At 33.8% G+C, this 21,031-nt stretch overlaps 1 protein-coding gene across 11 annotated transcripts in view; it reads left to right on the forward strand.

Annotated features, from left to right (window-relative positions):
* Nucleotides 1–21,031, forward strand: part of MARCHF7 (membrane associated ring-CH-type finger 7) — a 46,730-nt gene that overhangs the window by 20,390 nt on the left and 5,309 nt on the right. For 8 of the 11 annotated variants that reach the window (XR_001460219.3, XM_031678471.2, XM_015249270.3 and 5 more), the window contains 6 exons: nt 4,897–5,092; nt 6,763–6,930; nt 8,504–9,608; nt 11,924–12,093; nt 17,941–18,050; nt 20,790–20,903. Coding sequence is in view for 8 of the 11 variants with exons in the window: in XM_031678471.2 (XP_031534331.1) it covers nt 4,897–5,092; nt 6,763–6,930; nt 8,504–9,608; nt 11,924–12,093; nt 17,941–18,050; nt 20,790–20,903 (1,863 nt within the window). In the remaining 3 variants the exon portion in view is untranslated. Of the gene's footprint in view, nt 1–4,182; nt 4,279–4,896; nt 5,093–6,762; nt 6,931–8,503; nt 9,609–11,923; nt 12,094–17,940; nt 18,074–20,789; nt 20,904–21,031 lie in introns of all 11 variants that reach the window. The other 3 variants (XR_004190062.2, XR_004190066.2, XM_072961040.1) reach the window with 2 other exon arrangements.

Genomic DNA, 21,031 nt, shown 5'->3' on the forward strand with positions numbered 1-21,031 from the left:
AGGAAAAAATGCTGTGTATCACTAATTATCAGAGAAATGCAAATCAAAACTACTCTGAGGTATCACTTCACACCAATCAGAATGGCCATCATTAAAAAGTCCACAAACAATAAATGCTGGAGGGGGTGTGGAGAACAGGGAGCCCTCCTGTACTGTGGGTAGGAATGTAATTTGGTGCCACCGTTACTGAAAACAGTATGGAGATTCCTCATAAAACTAAAAATAGACCTAACATATGATCCAGCAATCCCGCTCCTGGGCATATATTTGGAGGGGACTGTAATCAAGAAAGATAACATGTATCCTAATGTTCATAGCAGCACTATTTACAATAGCCAAGAAATGGAAGCAACATAAATGTCCATCGAACGTAAATGTCCATCGACAGATGACTGGATAAAGTTGTCACTCACACACACACACGAATACTACTCAGCCATAAAAAAGAATAAAATAATACCATTTGCAACATGGATGGACCTGGGAATCCATTCTAAGTGAAATAAGCCAGAAGCAGAAAAATACCATATAATATCACTTATATGTGGAATCATCAGAGAGAAAAAAAAGGCCACACAAATGAACTTATTTACAAAACAGAAACAGACTCAACAGACATGGAAAACAACCTTATGGTTACCAGGGGGAAAAGGGATAGGAAGGAATAAATTGGGAGTTTGAGATTTGCAAATACTTTTTAAACATAAAATAGATAATAAGTTTATACTGTATAGCACAGGGAACTATATTCAGTATCTTCTAGTAAACTCTAATGAAAAAGAATCTGGAAAGGAATATTTGTATCTGTGTGATAGAAACATGCTGTACACCAGAAATTGACACAACATTATGAAATGGTCATAGTTCAGTTTTAAAAAATGAGGACAAATATGTTAATTGTACATTTTTTTGCATTTATACAGTTGAGGAAGTTATTCTCTATTTCTAGTTTGCTGAGAGTTTTTAATCATAAAGGGTGTTGTATTTTATACTTTTTGGATTCAGTTTGCTGATATTTTGTTCAGTATTTTTCCATCTATGTTTGTGAGAGAGGATGGCCTATAGATTTCTTCTTATTTCTTTGTTTGATTTTGGTATTAGGGTAGTGCTATCTTCATGGATCGATTTAGGAAGTATTTTCTCTGCTGCTTTCCTCTGAAAGAGATTGTGGAGAGTCGGTTGAACTTCTTCCTTAAATGCTTGATAGAATTCATCAGTGAACTCATGTGGGCCTAGTGTTTTCTGTTTTGAAAACTTACTGATTATTGATTCAAATTATGAAGTGTAAGAGTTTTATATAAGTTCCTAATTTGATATATGATTTGCAAATATTTTCTCATTAAGGATCTTTTTTGCTGTACTGTTTTTAAGGTAGTTGCTTTGGGAATGGTTTAAAACTTTTTTTTTAGAAGCAATTATTTTCCAAATGCAGATATTGACTTATACAATACTAATAGTAAATGAATAATGATTTCATTGACTATGCTTCCAGTAAACTTCTTGTTGGAAGGGTAACCTAAATAAATACTATGAAGATAAAAATAAGTAAGTAAAATGAAAATTGGATGCCCACTAGTTAGAGAATGTTTGTAGAATTCTCCTCCCTCCATTGTACATACATCTATAGCCATTAAGTTTTCAAACTGTTTTCATTGATTTCTCAGGTATACAATGTAGTGTTCAACTCCTTTGTTGGGCTAGAAAGCCCCTATACCATACAATTCGCCTTTCTAATCATAACCTTTTGAGTTGTAAGTAATTTATAAAAAATGTTTACTTCAGGAGCCAAATTTATTACTTATTCTGGGTAGAGACTGAAATTTAGTGAAAATGAGAACTCTGTGAAACTCAAATGATATTTAGTAACTCTTTATCCACCTATTTTCATACGAATGTTCATAGTCTACAGGTAACAAATGCAAAAAGATTAATTGGACTTAACCAAATTAAAAATTTTTAGTGTGTCAGAAGATACCATGGAGAGAGTTAAAAGACAACTTAGAGAATGGGAGAAAATATTTGTAAACCATATGCTATCTGACAAGGGAATTGTAACTAGACTATGTAATGAACTCTTACATTCTAACAATAAAAAGACAATTCAATTTAAAATGAGCAAAGGACCTGAATAGACATTTGCCCAAAGATATACAAATGGCCAGTTAACACATGAATAGATGCTCAGCATCATCAGCCATTAGGAAATGCAAATCAGCACTGTAATGAGACACTACTTTGTACCCACTAGAATGGCTAAAATGATAAAGAGACAATAGCGAGCGTTGACAAGGTTATGGAGAAATTTGAACCTTCATAAATCACTCATCGAATTTTAAACTGGTACAGCCGCTCTGGAAAACAGTACATTAATTTTTCTAAAAGAACTTCAAATTATTATGAGCCATCAGTTACACCCAAGAAAATTAGAAATACGTATCTACACAAAACTTGAACACAAATGTTCATAGTAGCATTATTCACAATAGCTAAAAAGTGGAAACAACCCCACAACTACTTTTTAAAGCATCCAGTATCTATCTGCAAGGCAGTATACTTTGGAGACAGGCTCTTATTTCATTTGACCACTAATAGTTCTAGACAGCATAAGAGATTAATACAGAAATGAATCCCAAACTTCTTTAATTGTTAAAGGAATTCAGAAGGAAAAAAAGCTCATTGCTTCAGACTGAGAATATTTGAACAGTGGACAAAATTGGATTGGTAAAAACCAGAGAAAAGTTTGATTTTGAATTTAAGCCAGCAGAAAAACTGATCAGGACTTTATCTCTCTTTTCCTATACTTACATTAACAAGTATTTCTGTCTCTGGGATGACACATAGGCTATCTTTAGGGTTGTGAGTCATGAAAATTATTTGCCAAATAGTGTGTCATTATCTCACCAATAGCCAATGCCAGAAAACTGGAGTGACTGACTTTTGTTCAGTTTCTCACATTGTCTCTAAATTTGATAACTTTTTATCTTTTATAATGACTCCCTGTTTCCATTATTTTTAGTTGCAAGAACTTACTTCTTACTAGTCCAATGACTGCCTGATTTTCCTACTTTTTGTCCATTCCACCCTTTTAATCTTCCACAGTGCTCTGAAGCTCTTTCCGAGTAATTGATCTGATGGTATTTTCTCCTTCAGTAGCTCCTAAAGTCATTATTTTTGGACGTGTTATTCAGTAACAGTTTGTCTAGTTTATGCAAAATGAGAAAAATAAGAACAAGTTAGGAATTCCATACAAGTAAAATTCATTCATTTTAAAAGTCTATTTTGTGTTAGTCTATTATGTCCTTCCTGTTTTAGGAGCATATAAAATGCCCCTTTTAAAAGATTGGGAGCAGAGTTGGATGATAATTGCTATTTGAAATTTCCTTACTTGTAAAAAGTGGCAGTTCTTTATAAAATTTAAATTAAAACATTTTTTTATTTTGATCTTTGAAATTCAAAGGTCTTAGAACCACTGGTCTGCAGGATTAGGTCCCTTAAACCCTGACAGTGGCACATAAAGTGGTTTTTATTTTGAAATACTTAATGAATTTTATCTCTTGTGCTACTCCAGTTCATTGATTGCAGCTCAGTGTAAAACTTGGTTCAGAAGTCTTGTGAGACCAAGTTTGTGCTCAGCTGAAGTTTGCCACTTTCATTTAGCAAAATATTCTGTGGGGCAAGGCGTGAATGAAATCCTGATCTGCCCATTCCTACTTTTTCAGTTTTGTGTCTTCTGCTTTTCCATGTAAAGTTTATTCTATAGAGTTCCATGGACTAACACAGTTCTCTGAATGCATGCAATATGCTTCTCATAATTAAAAGATAATAGATCAACGAAGTAGTAATCCCTTAAAAGAATTCCCATGGCAAAGTGGTTAATACATCTTTTTATCTTTTCTGTAAAACTTTCAACATATATTTATTTATATTATAACTTTGTTATTTGTACTCAAACTCTTTGACGGAGCACATTATTTGGGCTCTTATGTTTGTCACGTATACATTAACATAAACTGAATTTATGGCCCATGATAACATTCCAGTTTTAGCTTTCTTTTGTCAAGAAATATAACACTTATGAGAACATTGTTTTTTCATTTTAACATCCTTTAATGAAATGAACTACTTACCACATACTTGCATGTTAACATGGTTTTTAAATATCTTCTTTTCTTTATTCCCCAGAAATTACTTTTATGTTAGTGATAAGTATCTTCAAGCAATTCAGAGATTATATGCCAAATGCATCCTTCTTGGTCTGTTTGTGTGTGTTTGTGCATTGTGAGTGTCTTTTGTGTTATTTCATTTGTTGACCATATATTTGTATATTAAAAAAAAAAAACCCTTGAGCTGAGAGTTTTAAAATATGTAATTTTAGCTGTTTCTTGTTGCTTCACTGATGGAAGAAATTCCATATGTTAGGTTTTTTTTTTTTAACCACTTATATTGTTGGATGACTATTCCTGAGAATAGGCATAAGATCTAGGATAAATTTTTTTTTATTACTCCAAAAATCTTATGTTTATAGTAGAGTATGCCTATCTTGGTATACCTCTAAGAAGAGGAAGCATTGTCCTCAGAACATTAATACCAAACCAAGAAAACAAAATGATTATATCGTTTTTACTCCTCAGTGTTTCTTAACTACTGTTTGTATACAGTTACATAGAAGATATAATCTAAATCAGATTGGTTACCTAGCAAAGTACAGCTACAGTATAAAGTAAAGGGACAAGTGGTTTGAAGGAAACAGACTACAAAAAACCTACATGGTAGAAAAATTTGTGCTTGTGAGGAATGAAGGATACTTGGGAATTTCTTAGAGAATTGTAGATTAAATTTAATATTTAAAAATTGCTGGCATTTTTGTTACTTTAAAGAAAATTTTTAACTTAACAGTCTACATCAGCATCAGCGTCTGCATCGCCATTTCAATCTGCATGGTACAGTGAGTCTGAGCTAACTCAGGGAGCACGCTCAAGATTGCAAAACCAGCAACGGGATCACGACTCAAAAAGACCTAAACTTTCCTATACAAACTGTACATCTACCTCAGCTGGGAGAAGTGTTGGACATGGTTTAAATGCAGTATCGGGTAAGAATTAAACTTGTGTAAGAATTACTGTATATGTATTTTGGACAGAAGCCCTTTTTCCAAGATAGAGTGTATTAAGCAAGTGGACTGCACATAAGATAGTGGGTCATAAGTACAGTGCAGTTTCCAAAATACACTGGAGTTAACTTAGTGTTAGAACTGAAATTAAATCTTTATTTTGGTTTTTTGTTTTGATTTTGTACAAATGTCTTACATAAACAGGATATTAGATTTTAATTAATTAGAATAGCTGGTATGTATGGTAATAAAATTAGTAAAAGTGACATATATTCTGCTGGTTATTATAGTAGGTAAATTTTAAAATTGTTACTAGGAAAGCCAGATTTACTGATACATGTTTAAAATGTTTCCTAAGTGTACTTTTTGTAAATAATAAACATTGTGCTATATGACACTTATTTTCAGAAAATGTAGAAATTCTTTAGTTAAACAAAAAATAGTTGGTGATATTCTAGTGGGAGTTCTGTACTAGGAAGCAGAAAGCTGTGATTCTAGCCCTCTTGACTAACTGTGGCACTGGACAAGTTATTTAACCACACTAGTATTTAGATGACTTACGCATAAAGCTTCATGTTTAGTATCTTGTACTCAACAGATCCACATTTGTTCCACAAATTGAAAAGCCCTTTTGTTGAGAGGTACCTCCTCAGTTATACTTCTTCAAATGAAACACTAGCCAATGCCTGAAATAGTTCTAAGATAAGATAGAATTTGTAATGACACAGTTGGAGATATAATTCTTGAATTACGTATGTACTACGAATTGAATTAGTGTAAACAGTTCCTTTCTGTTTGATAGGCAGGACAACCATGGGAAAGACATGGCCCTTCTGAAGGATATTGCGAATAGTATGATGAGTAAGAGCAGACTGACCTTAACTTTGTAGACAAATTCCATTGCGTAGAGATCTTTCTGTTCTCTGCTCTGTGAAGGCATAGCATTAACCCTAGACCATTTCCTTTAATGAAGAGAAATTATTATGGCTTTTGGGACTAGGAGAGAAAGAACAAAAATTTTAAGGTAAATAGTGAGGGGGAAAGTTTTGAGACTTTAAAAAAAATTTTAATTTACTTTTAAATGAAATCATATCTAACAAAATTCAGATTATAATCGCAACAAAACATTAATTCTTAACATAAGAATGAACCAAATATGGCAACAGTGATAATAGTTCTGGCAAAATAGTTTTAAACCTACAGTATAGCATCTTTCATTTCACAATGGCTTTGATTTTTATTTCAGCTGTTCTTCAACATCACTTTCATTGACTTATAAAATTCTACATCTTTGGCAAGCTTTATATTTTTGTTTTGTAAACATTTTACAGCATGTTTATATTGTGTGGTCAGATATTCTAGAGAGTGACTGAGACATTAGCATCCTGAATGGGGGTAGTTTTTAGTGTTAGAGAAGAATGTGTTTGAGTAGGAGATAATTTTATAAGTGATTAGTTCATTAGTGAATAATTTTGTGTTATGCCAAATTTTGCTTTTGATTCCAACTGTAACTGGGGATTCCTATAATAAACCATATAACTGGAGATTCCTGTAATAAACCATAATTATCTCTCTGTGTAATACTGAAAATTTGTTGTCATCAGAAACCTTGAATGCTTTCTCTGAATTAAAACCTCTTCAATTATTTTAAGATTCTTCTTGGAGGCGTAGTCAAGTTCCCAGATCTTCATCAGTGGTACTTGGATCATTTGGAACTGACTTAATGAGAGAGAGGAGAGATTCAGAGAGGAGAGCAGATTCCTCCATTAGTAATCTTATGGATTATAGTCACCGAAGTGGTGATTTCACAACCTCATCATGTATGTATAAACTATTTTGTTATATATAGCTTACTTAATAATGTTTTGTTTTTCTCTGTGTATGTATCATTAAAATCACAGTTCAAAGGAGTTAATGAAGTGAATATTATGAAGATTTAAAATATAGGGTAGCTTGGTATGTTTTCTAGTACCTTTTTTGTCCTTTGGCTTTAAAAAATGTAAACAATTTAAGGTGCATATACGTGAGTATCCAGATTCTGTCTGCCTATAATTCTTTCACTTTTAAGATTGTATTGTATCTTAAAATATACTTGATAAGTTCTTATATATTACAACATAATTTGCCTTATGAACTGACTAAAACTTGAAATCATTTTAAGACATAATTTAGAATTCCTTTAGTTTAACATGAATATGTCTTTTTCATTTAGTTGAAATAAAGACCCATATTGTTTCTGTCAATATACATAAGCTTAAGCTCTTCAAAATAAATACTATAAAACAAGAACACTAAATAACTGAAGACAAAAAGTACTGATTAAAGTTGACAAATATAGCAGATAAAAGTGGAATTTGATTTACAGAGAAGAAAATAACATTTGTTTTTAAAGGTTTAGGTTATTTTAAATAATCTTAATGGGGGAAGGCTTTGCTTTATTTAAGACAAATAAAAGCATCTTTTTATTTACTTGGCTTTGGATGCAGAAGTTTTGGTAGACGGTGTCAATAGCTTCTAAGTTGGGGGGTATAAATACAGAATAGAATGGATTTAATCCCTAACAATTTATCCTTTTGTGAGACTCCATGTATTAGCAAAGTAGCAATCTAGCACTTAAACTAGATGCATGGATGACTATTCTTTATGAAGGGATGCTTTGGTATTTCTCATTCCATTTAAAGATTAGAACTGCAAGTGGTGTACTATTAAAATTGCGAATGCCAGGGCTCTATTCTGACTCATAGTTCCCAGCCAGCGTTTTTTTTTTTTTTTTTAATGCGTAAGTATCTCTGACGAGTAAACAGGGATGAGAAAGAATGACTGCTGTTAACTTAAAAGAAGTAAAAAACTGGAGAAATTTTGAGCTGTTAGCACAGTTTTCCATAAAATTACAAAGGTGATAGTATTTACGTGAAATAACTTTTGTACCTACTACAGAGTAAGGAAAATCTCCAAAACATCATCTCCCTATGATTATTTTGCTTTTACTTGTTATGAGTTACTTACATTTGAATTTTTTGCCCCAGTTTAAATTCCTTATCCATTTAGATATTCTTCTACCATATCAATTTCTGATTAATAAATTCAGCTATTTTACCTCCATCAAGTTGGTAGATTGATGTTTGCCTCTCATAAGCTATGATACATTTCTTTTTTTTTACTTGTAATGTTGACTTTATACAGCAGTACTGATTTTACCAAAAGTATAGAAAGACAGATAAATATGTTTGTTTGTTTGTTTCTGTAATAATAAAGCTGTATAGTTCTAATATACCAGTATTCAGTTTGAATCCAGTGTTTCATTTTGGCAGCAGTTAGTGGTTAATAGACTCAAACTTAATAATACTCACATTATTCATATAATTGATTATCTTTCCTTTCTTTCAAAAATAGATGTTCAAGACAGAGTTCCTTCTTCATATTCACAGGGAGCAAGACCTAAAGAGAACTCATTGAGCACTTTACAGTTGAATACATCATCTACAAACCACCAAATGCCTTCTGAACATCATACCATACCATGTTCTAGGGACTCTGGTAGAAATTCTTTAAGATCCAATTTTTCTCCAAGGGAATTAGAATCTCCTCAAGGCAGTATACAGCCTGGATTTTCTTATATTTCAAATAGAGATGAAACCTCAGCTATAGGCAGTTCAGATAGGTTTGGTTCATCTCAAAGATCATTTCAAGAATCTTCTGACAATGAAGGTAGACGTACAACAAGAAGATTGCTGTCACGTATAGCTTCTAGTATGTCATCTACTTTTTTTTCACGAAGATCTAGTCAGGATTCCTTGAATACAAGATCACTGAGTTCTGAAAATTCTTATGTTTCTCCAAGAATCTTTACAGCTTCACAGTCTCGTAGTAATGCAGCATCTGCTTCTGATGCTCCTGATAATAGGGCATCTGAAGCTTCTCAGGGATTTCGATTTCTTCGGCGAAGATGGGGTTTGTCATCTCTTAGCCAAAATCATAGCTCTGAGCCAGATTCCCAGAATTTTAACCAAGAATCTGAAGGTAGAAATACAGGACCATGGTTATCTTCTTCACTTAGAAATAGATGCACACCCTTGTTCTCTAGAAGGAGACGAGAGGGACGAGATGAATCTTCAAGGATATCTACCTCTGATACACCATCTAGGTCTCATATTTTTAGAAGAGAATCAAATGAAATGGTTCACCTTGAAGCACAGAGTGATCCCCTTGGGGCTACTGCCAGCAGACCACAAGCATCTGCAGCACCGAGCAGTGCTGCTACAGGTGGCTCCACTTCAGATTCGGCTCACAGTGGACGAAATACAGGAATAACAGGGATACTTCCTGGTTCCTTATTCCGATTTGCAGTCCCCCCAGCACTTGGAAACAGTTTGACCGACAATGTCATGATCACTGTAGATATTATTCCTTCAGGTTGGAGTTCATCTGATGGAAAAAGTGATAAATCTAAAAGTACACCTTCAAGAGACCCAGAAAGACTGCAAAAAATAAAAGAGAGGTAAATTTGAATACCCTTCTTAAGGCTATAAAGCAAGAGAAGATTAGAGAAAGAGCTCTTTTTTTCTAAAATGGTTTCTCATAACAGTGATACCTGAAATTTCTTCCCTTAAAATTTACATTCAGTGAGATGTTTAGTGTCTTGCTCAGAGGTAAAATGGATGAAAATTAGTCATGGAGGTAGGCACTGGGGATTGCATCAGGGAATAGTCTAATGGTTAATTTTAACCAGCTTTGGATACAGACATATACAAAGACAACAATCTTAATCTCTTATCCTATTTCTTGGTAGATTAGTGCTAAATAGGATTGGTAAGGGGGCACAAGTGGTCATGGATTATCAAGACAATGTTTCAGCCTTTAATTAGGTCATTTATTTACCATTTATTTGTATTTCTCATTTCAAATCTTTTTCGGAATGAGGTAAAATCATTTGCACAGATTTTTAAATTTTGTTTTTAAAGTCCAAATGTATATTGAATATTCGTTATATGTTGTGACTGACAGAAATATCAGTTTAAATTCAGGGCTTAGAATCTTTTTATTCTTGTGAAATCTTTTGTAGAGTTGAGATTGCTTAAAAATCTCTAGTGAAAGATGAAAAAAATGAAAGATCAGAGATTTTAGCCTCAACTTGATTATCTTGTCATGTTAGTGTAATTACTGAGTTTTTCCAGGTATTAAAATTACTTTTATGATAAAATGGGATAGGATAGTACACATAAAGTATACTTGTAAGAAGAAAGACTTAAGTAAAACTAAGGTTGTTGGCTTTTTTTTTTTTTTTCCTTGTTCATAAAGATCCTTTGTAATGGAATTGTTGTGAAGCATAGCTGTTAGTATCATTTTAGGTCTTTTTGTTCTTTGAGAAGAAATCCATTCATATCTTACTCAGGGGATAAAAGAAAGGAGCTTCACCTGTTTTCTGAGACATGGGCATTAACTAATATATTTCCACTTTTCCTTATGTAGGACAAATTGTTCCATGTGATTATTCTCTTCTTTTAAAATTTTCTGTTTTTCCTTTCTTAGAGGAAGATTTACTCTGCCCTGGTAGTGTTTAATGTTATTTCAGCAGCTCCCTCTGATTGCAAGCTGTCTACAGAATAATGTAGTAACTATTATATTTCTTGTGCACAAAGTTAGATTAATTTGAGTGCAGTAGTGGCAGTAATGTAAGTAGGGCAAAGCACTAAGTTAGTGATTTTCAAGGAGAAACCAGTTAAGCCAGCACCACCCTGTCTGGTAGGTAGTTTAAAAACCATCATTTGTTGACATTGAGTTTACATGTGTATGTGTTCCTCTATTACATATTTTGCTTATATGTGAGGATTATAAGACATTTAACAAATCAAACGAATAAGAGTATAAAAAACTTGAATCTCCCAAAATGAAAACTGTCAGCCCAAAGAAAGTTACATCTAAAGGTGAAAACATAAACATTAATAGTTGAAGTAGTATCTCTGGTTAAGCATAGGCATGAACGTCACCTCTTGGCACACATCTTTTGTTAAAACTCATTTGGAACCCATATAATCCAGGTTGTATTTCAGTAACAGTTTAGCATTCAGTATCATCAGTTTACTGAGTACCTTTTTCATGTCAGCAGTGGACTAAAGCAATAGAGATTTTAACAAAAAAATTATTTGTTTCGTAGTGATCATTCTGCATTTAAATTAAGCAGTACACGTTGGCCTGTGAAATAGAGGACATAGGTTAATGGAAATTGCTTCACTCTTTAAAAGCCTACCTTTGTAGAAATGAGGATGATTTAATAACATTACTGGGGATGGGGAAAATGAAGAATTTAAAAATCTTTTTTTTTATTATGACAATATATAAAGCCTATCAGTTTAAACATGTGGTTCTGATAACATGTAAATGAAAAATCACTAGTCAGTATTTGTTTAATTCATCAAAGTTGTCTTAAAAGTTCTGGGCATTATTGGGGAACAAAACCGATGGGTATGTAAGTACATTATACTGCTGGAATTGAAGTACTCTATGATACTGCAGAAATTAAAATCTCTTAGGGGTATTTTTAAATTGATTGTGAAAAATACGGAACTTAAACTGTGCCACCAAAGACAAAATTACGTAAATCATTTGAAGATAAAGAATAGGATAGCTATTTCCATTATAGTTTTCATTTTTATTGAAATGCTTTTTCATAATAGTTGCTGTTTATTATTGTTGTTATTTGCCCTTTTTTTACCCAGAGAGATAATAATATTGTTTGGGGTTATGTGTGACTGGAAATGACAAACCAGGATGAATTACTATAGCTCTGTTCAGGAAATGTACTTTCTTTTCCAGCCTTCTTTTAGAGGACTCTGAAGAAGAAGATGGTGACTTATGTAGAATTTGTCAGATGGCAGCTGCATCATCCTCTAACTTGCTAATAGAACCATGCAAGTGCACAGGAAGTTTGCAGTATGTCCACCAAGAGTGTATGAAAAAGTGGTTGCAGGCCAAAATTAACTCTGGTAAGATTTACCCTTTGTGTATTTTGTTTTCACAATTCTTCCAAGAGATACACGTATGTATGCATTTTAGTTAGTAAATCTGATTATAATCTTTGTCGAATTTATACTCTTACGAGTGTCAACCATTTTTGAAGGAAAAACATTAAAGAGCATTAGTCTTGCTTCATAAATTTAAAGTATAATAGTGTTACTTATATTTCATTTACCAATCTGTTTACTTTCGTACATCTGTAATACAAGTGTAATTTGTTATCGTTGGTGACCCTTATATCATGTAAGATCATTTTGAATCAAAGAAATATTTTTACTATTTACCAGCTTTGTGTCCTTGAGAAAGATTATTGTCTCTAATGCTGTTATGCAGTAATAAGATTACTGTAGGGATTCATTGTTTATTGAATGCCTGTTATGGAGCCAGACACCTTTCTAGATATGGGGTATAGAGAACAAGACTGATAAGGCACTTACTCTTGTGGTGGTGGCATTAAGTGTTAAAGAAATGCCTTGTTGAGGTAAGGACATTTTAACTTAACGAAGAGGAACTGTCTAATCCAGAATGACAGCAAGAGCATTCCAACAGAAGGAACAACTAGTACAGAGACTTTAAGGTAGGAATGACTTAGGTGTGTTTGAGGAATTGAATGAAGAAGGCCCAGTAGGGCTGGAGTATAATTAGCGGGAAAGGAGGGTGGTGATATAGTGGAGATAAGAGAGATTAGCAGAGGCTGACTTATTTAGAACTTTTAAAACTAATGTCAGAAGCTTAGATTTTTATCTCAATATTATAATAGGAAGCCACTCAAGGTCAGAGGAATGAAATGATCTTATTTATGTTTTGTCTGCTCTGTGAAGAGTGGATTTTAGGAGGACAGGAGTAGAGAGAAGCAGGGAGGTCAACCAGGAATCTATTGTGGTGACCAACCAGGAATCTGTCTTATAAGAGGCGGTCATGGAGTGGTAGAAATGGATGGATTCTGGTATGTTTTGGAAGTAGATTCTTTTAAGACTTGCCAGTGGATTGGACATGTTAGAGTGAAGGGGAAAGAACAATTAGGGAAGCTCATGTTTTGCCTTGAACAATTAAGTAAATGGTAGGGCCATTTCCTGAAATAAAGAAGACTGAGAATGGAAAAAATTGGGGAGAGGAAACCAAGAGTTGTGTTTTAGAAATATCATATGTGAACTATTTATTAGATAACCATATGGAGATGTCTGCTGGGAAGTTAGCAAGACAAGCATGATGTTTCACGGGTTTTAGTGCTGAAAGTTATAATTTTGGAAATCATGAGCACACAAATAATATTTTAAGCTTTGGGATTAAATAAGATCACTAGAGCAAGAGCAGATATCAAAGAAATGAGCCCAGGACAGAGTCCTGAGGCATCCAGATGTTTAGTGTGAACAGAGAAGGAGATTTAAGGAGCAGCCTTAGTCTGGTAGGAAGAAAACTGAGAAAATGTAGTGTTGTGCAAGGCAAAAGAAGAAACCTTTTAAGAGGATGTGATCAACCCTGTCAGGTACTGCAAAGAAGTCAGAACAAAAAGATAAGACAAAGAAATGACAGTTGGATTTGGTAGCATGGATGTCCTTGGTGACTTCAGTCTCTGTGGAGTGGTGGTGGTGGGTGGGTGGGGGAGTGTGTGTGCGCGCACGTGTGTGTGCATGTGCGCGCGCATCGGGAGTGGAGGTGAGTCATACACATAATTGAATTGGGCTGAGGAGAGAAAATGAGGTAATACTGGGGAAATAGCAACATAGCTCTCCCCTTACAATAAGCTTTACCATCAAGGAGTTTATAGATACAATAAGGTAGGAATTGGAGAATCTTACGGGGTCATGGTATGTCTTTTTATGTTTTGTTTTTTGTTTCGAGGTAGCAGATTTGGAGGCATGTTTTTATTTTAACAAGAGATACAATGGAGAGGGAAAAAAATTATGAAAAAGGAAGGGAGAGATGGGATCCAGAACACAAGTTGAGTAGTTAGCCTTTGATGGGAGAAAGGGTACTTCATTTCTAGAGGGGTAGTGTAGGTTTGGATTATTGATCAGTTTGTTGCTTTGGTCTTAAGGTGCTTGAATTCCTCTGTAATTGTTTCTGTTTTCTTAGTAAAGTCTTTAACTGATGAAGGGGTAGATTAAGATATTTTCACATGTGGGGATAACATTTTAAGATGTTTTCAGGTTTTTCAGGTAGTATTAGTGTTCATAAAAATCTGGCCATGAATATGATTTAAAAGTGGGATACCACGTACGTTATTTAAGAAGCAGTTTTCAGATGTTTGGATACAGATAAGGATTTGAGTTCAGTAGGATTGGGACCTTTGCCAGACAAACATGATAGAAGGGAGTTAAGGGTATTTGTAAGGATATTTGTAAGGGTGTAGCTGTGGTGAGCCTAGAAATTAGACAAAATCAGGAAGGGAGTAAGTACATCAGGAAGTGGATAGTGAAAAGTAGTAGGATCAGTGTTTTGAGTCTCATTGACACTGAAGAGAAATGCCAGAGTAGGTGAGGTAGAATGATGAGAAATTGAAGATACACAGGAGAGGATACTTAAATACAGATTTTAGGGGTAGTGCAGTAAGCTGCGATGACAGGGTCAATAATATGACCATAAAGTGGGTGGACTGAGATGGGGAAGGATATTGGAAGCAAGGATGCTGAGGAAGTCAGAATCAAATGTGAATGGTCTATGTGGATGTTGAAATAGCCAAGAAATAGGTTGGGTAAAGAAGATAGAGGGCCAGGTACTAAAGTCATTAATGAATAAGGAGGGACTTAGAGTTTCAAAACAGTAGTAGGTGTTGGGGTGGGGAGGGGGCCAGCTTTCCCTGTTCATTGGTCCTGAGGTATGAAGTGTTGTGGGGGAAATATGGCTGCGGAAGAGTATTATCAGTCTGAGACACTGTGGTTCAGGCTTGAAGTTGAAGAGAGAATTCATAAAGGAGACTGCTTAAGGGGAATTTACTTAAATCAGACAACATGAGTACCAGAGGACCTAGTGAAATGTAACTAAGAGGGTAAGAAATGTGGGAAACTAGATCTGAGTAATAAAGGTACATAATTGGATGAAATTGAAGGTCTTATGGTGACAGCTTGGTAACATAGGCAGACTGGTTATGAGATATGATGGTATTTTCATTTTAATAATCTGTTGTAGGAGTTGGGTAACCTGTTCAAACTAGGGATTATGAGGCTAGTGGGAAACTTTTCCTGCAGAAAGGTAGCGAAGGCCTCCTTGGTTTGGGAGTTTATCTTTTCTTCTAAGCTAACATGATCCCAAACCTGTGGGATGGGCCGTCATAACCTGTGGTAGCCTCTTCTTGGCTGTATGGTGTTATGACAGCCTCATAGGCTTTATTAATCACTACCCTGAGGTGTTACTAAGATTTAATGAGTGCTCAGCATGGTTCTTGACACTTAGTAAGGACTCAGAAATGTTAGCTATTACCAAAATGAAAAACAGCTTGATTGACCTTCTGATGTATTTGCATTTGGATTGTTAGTATTGTATAGGTAGAAAAACATAATACTATGTATTGCTTAAGAACATTGGATTTTTGAAGTTAGTTGGAATAATGACTCCAACACAATATAGGATTTTGAGCAAGTCTCTTAACATTGGTTCTCGACCCTGGTTGCTGATCCAAATTACCCATTGGAGTTATAGAGAAAATGTAGATGCCTCCAATCTACTCCTGAACATTCTTAAGGTCTGGGGTTGGGCCTTAGTTCATCATGAGTACAACTGAGTAATACTTAGATCATAGGGTTGTTGTGAAGGTCACATGAGATGTTTGTGAACAGTTTCTCACAATATTGAGCTCACAGTAAGTATTCAATTAAATGGCTTTTATGAGGTAATATTAAGTACTTTTAAAGACACGGTCAAATGAATGTAAAGATCTGAAGAGCTGAGCCTTCCTGATAAGTTTTCATAAGGCTTTCTCATATTTACATAAAGACTTCATCTGGTATTAAGCAGCTGCTATATATGGATTGTTAAACTCTACAGAGTATAAAAAGATGAATAGAGTTAAGTCTAGTACAAGCTTAAGCAAATGCAGTCAGAGTCTACTAAATGAGATAGGTTGTAAAAGACAAGGCCCTGGATTAAAGACTGTAGGGATAAATGGGTTCCTCCCAGCTGCATGTGGCCTTTTTGAACAACTTCTAAGGTCACTTGTTTCATAGAAGAGAAAAATGAAGCCCTAAGATGTGAAAGAATTTATACTAAATGATCTCCAATGTTCTTATTTTATGATCATCACACTTTTCCTGCTTCTGAAGCAGAGAATAAATATCTGATAAGAGAAAGTCTTCTAAAGTTCCACATTCTTTATATTCTCCATCATGTCATGAACCTACCCTAAATTTAGTTCAGTGATATAATACTAATTTTTAAAATTAAGAAAATATTCCATATGTATTTTAATTTCAACATTTCCAGGTATGCTAGACTCCTAAAAAACTACTTAATCTTATTCATATACTTGAAATAAGTATCTTTTGTATTTTGACTCCAGCTCATTTTGAGACCACATAGACATGTTACTACCTCAAAATTGCACTCATTTTCCTTTCAGCTATTTTCTAGAAAATGCATGTACATTAACTATTACTGTCTTGGACTGTATGCTGATTTTTACTATTTAAAGAATTGTTAATGAAATAACACTATTTCTAAGAGTTTTATGAGCTCTTGAAGACAGGAGTGACTACTTCTTTCTAAATCTCCAGAACCGCTAATATTTTTGGCACATAACAAGCACTCAACAAATGTTAGCTGAATTTAATCTGAACCTTTATTTTGCTACTCAAATGACTTTCTCTGATTTTTTAGGACATCTTTTTTTCAATTTAAAAATCTTATCTAAAAATAAACACGGGGAGGGGGATGGCTATGTGTTTAATTAGACAAGACTACTACCTACTTAATTGGAGCCAAAAACTTATGGATAACCAAATGTTGAGTGCATATAGGACAGAAGGAGTTTTGCTTAACTGTGGTACATTACGTATTTTATATATAAAATTTACCCTGTTAACCATCATTAAGTGTGTAATTTGTGGTGTTAAGTACGTTCAGAATGTTGTGGGACCATCACCACTATTTCCCAAAATTTTAAATCATCCTAAACAGAAACTCGGTACCCATTAAGCACTAATTCCCTTCTCCCCCTCACCCCAGTACTTGGTAACTTCTGATCTACTTTCTGGGTAAATTTGTTTATTCTGCATATTTCATACAAGTGAAATCATACAGTATTTATCTTTCATGTATCTTATTTGTGCCTTATTTTACTTAGCAGTTGTAGCATATGTCAGGACTTCATTCCTTATCTTAACAAAAGTAGATTCCTTTTTTTTGCCTCCTATCTTGTAGGGAAGGCACATTGCTGAGACCACAGAGGTCTTACTATATGTTGTCACATGAAAGGTACTGGCCTTGGTATATGTAACAAGTTCTTCTAGATACCATGTTTTCTGGGCATCTTGCTGGAATACTTAAGGAGGAAGTAGGAAGTACAGATAACATTCCATTGTCAGCTTCTCATGATTAGAAATGTAAGAGTATCTGGGAGGGGGAAAAAAAACAACAGATACCTAAATAATGGGTGGAGGCATAGATACCACAGAGTTGGACTTGACATGCACATTAGGTATTACTGATTGCAATTTTAGGAGCTTTTACTGATTTATGGCAGTAACACAGTCTCCCTACCATCTCTTCCTACCTCCCTCCCTTCCTTTCAGTTTTCTGTATTCTAAGCTTAAAACCTACAAGGAAAAATATTTTGTGGAGACATAGCAAAATTAAGCTTTATTTGTAATTTTTTTTACCAGGTTCTTCACTAGAGGCTGTAACCACCTGTGAACTCTGTAAAGAGAAGTTGCAGCTTAACCTGGAGGATTTTGATATTCATGAACTACATAGAGCTCATGCAAATGAACAAGTTAGTATATTTTGCCTAATTTGGTAAGTGTCTATTCTATGCTTAAAGGACAACTCTTGAAGAAAAGATTAAATCATGGTCAGAAAACCTGCATTGAGATAATAAGAGTAATAATAATGTTAACAATTTTACTGCATTAGGTAGAATTTTATAATTTTTCTTTATCTTCCTATAACTTTTTGTAACTGAAAGGCAAAAAAAAAAGCAAGTCACAGGTTTTAAATTATTAAGGTAAAATTTATTATATGCTTCCTAAATAAACCTAAAAATAAAGGCTTAGGAAAGTGATCCCAAAGTAAGCATGCTAATCTTACCTCCCTAGAACTATCTCAGTTGTGAATGTCTCTGTGTCCTGGAACATGATTGAAACACTAAGCTCTGGGCCTGCGTCCTATTTCTTTCTTTTCTTTTTTTTCTTAATGTTAGGAATAGTTTTTCATGTGCCTGTCTACCCCCGTGTTCTTCTACTATTCTGATTCCCTTCACTCCCCATTCCTTCCTCCAACTTTATGTTAAACAACTTATCTTATGAAATCTTTTATTCTAAGTTCACATTGTTTATAAACCTCTTTCTTTTAGTATTTGTGTCATTACACAGCCATTTATATAATAAATAGTCTCTGATCTTAATAAAAGTTTTTTCAAATATTTCTTTTTTTTCAGTTTTGGTATGTATTGATAACTCTTCTCACAATCATTGATTTGTTCTCTAATTTTGTTTCATGAAGCTTTAAACATTAAAAAAAATTTTGAGGTGCTTAAATTATATAATTAGAATGAAGAGTTAAATATTTCCCCCTTTTTTCCTTCCTAAAGGAAAATTTGGGGGTCGGGGAGGAGGTGTTACAGGAGATTACAAGAGTCAACTCAAGACCTGTACTATCCAAGTTTGCTTAATATTTGTTATAGAAAGAGATGTAATGGTGGGAGAATGCATGAGTGCTTGAAAAACATTTTTTAAATTAATGAGTTATGGACGCTTTCACTTTTTAAAATTGAGCTCAAGTTAACATAAAACATAAAAATCTTTTAATACTGAAGAATTCAATATATTTGCAGTGTTGTGCAACCCCCACCTTTGTCTAGTTCCAAAATACCTTCATCTCTCCAAAAGAAAATCCTGTACTCATTAACCTCTTCCTCCCTGTTCTCTTCCTCTGGCAGCCACCAATCTGCATTCTGTCTCTATGGAATTACCAGTTCTGGATATTTCATACAAATGGAATCAAGCAATATGATCTCTTTTGGACACCCTTTATTTTTTAAACGTGGAAATAATGAATACTCTTTGAAAATCTGATTAAAACCACACTCCTTGCAAAATATACAAAGACACAAAATTTATATATGATATAAGGGATGAGCCAGTTGTCCAAAGAGAATACCATTTTCAGCAGGGAATTGTCTTAAATCCCCAAGGAATCTCTCTAGACAGCTGCCGAGTATTGTTATTTTAAGGAATGGCAGAAAGAATATGTAAAGGTAGAACAATATAAAGAAACTTGTTTTTTTAATCTTCTCAAAATGAGAATAGGTTTCAAAGGGTTTTTTTTTCTACCATTCTTCCTTCTCTAGGTGCTCCAGGTCTCTTAAAGGTGGTTCTTTGGCTTTTCAATTCAACCGGGAATGTTTTTATGGTTTGCCAAGAATTTTAATGACCCACAGTCTTAAATGATGTATATAGGGTGTGAGGAAATACTAGCTGGAGTCGTCGTAAAAACAGTGACCGTCTAGATTAAGTTTCCTGGTCTTTAGATTTGTTTTGTGTGAATCTTGGATTCTGGGGGCCCAAGAACTACACTCATTTTAAATGATTAGTTTAATACAGTTTATTTCCCCATTAGCCAGTGGCTTCATTTTTTTTTAAGATGTGATACCCATTAAAATTTTTTCTAACTTTTTGGACATAAATTTCCCTTTAAGTTAAAAATAAGAAAAGTAATTCAGTGAAGATTTAAGGAAACTTTTAAAACATCAATTTCACATTTCTTGAATGCTCTATATAATTTGATAACCAGTTAGTTACTTGCTGAAGTTGGTACTAAGAATGTATAGTTCTTAACTTCAGATGAGTTATTTAAAAAATAGTACAACTTAAAGATAGTTCGCAGTATAACAATTACAGATTAGATTTTTTAATAACACTGTATTTATAATTATAACTTGTATACTTAGCTTCAAAACAGTGGAACAGTTTTGAATCAAAGGACTGTTTTTACCCACTATAAATTTCTATGTGAATGATAATGAGGAATAATTACTGTATTTTCTTTATTGATTCATTTTTATATTTACTGTTGCCCTAATTATATTACATAATAAACACTTGACCCATTTGAATAGGTTTTAATTACATAGTTTATTGACTTAGCTATAGATGAAATGGTAATTTTTAAGTAAACATTTAGAGTCATTTGTATTAATAATATCTATTAGGAGCCTTTTAGAGAACCAGAGCCTTTATTCTATCAAATGAGTTAAAAGTCCCACTTTTATATAATTCATTACATAAAAGACATAATGAAAATAAAAAGGTATTCACACATATATTTAGATTCATTATAGCATTAGTGCAATTATGGAGGGTGTTTTTTGTTTCTTTGTGTAATGGATGGTGCTATATCTCTTACTAGAAACTGGATATGAATACATTTCCTCTATCAGTACACTGTGAATATCAGTCCCTCATCTATTAATTTTTCACTCTTATTCTTTTTCTCATTTGCTTCCCTGTTAAAGGCTGAGTATGAGTTTATCAGCTCTGGTCTCTACCTAGTTGTGTTACTGCACTTGTGTGAACAAAGCTTTTCTGATATGATGGGAAATACGAATGAACCAAGCACACGTGTCCGAGTAAGTAATCTTGGAGCAGGGGAGAAGGGAGAATGTGATGGAACAAGTGTTTACTTTGGATAGGAAATTGTTTTATACATTCATATTCTATTTATTTTGGTTTGATTTGATGAGATCTTATATTAAAA

This window comes from Vicugna pacos, chromosome 5 (genome assembly GCF_048564905.1).
Source record: "Vicugna pacos chromosome 5, VicPac4, whole genome shotgun sequence".
Classification (NCBI taxonomy): Eukaryota; Metazoa; Chordata; class Mammalia; order Artiodactyla; family Camelidae; genus Vicugna; species Vicugna pacos.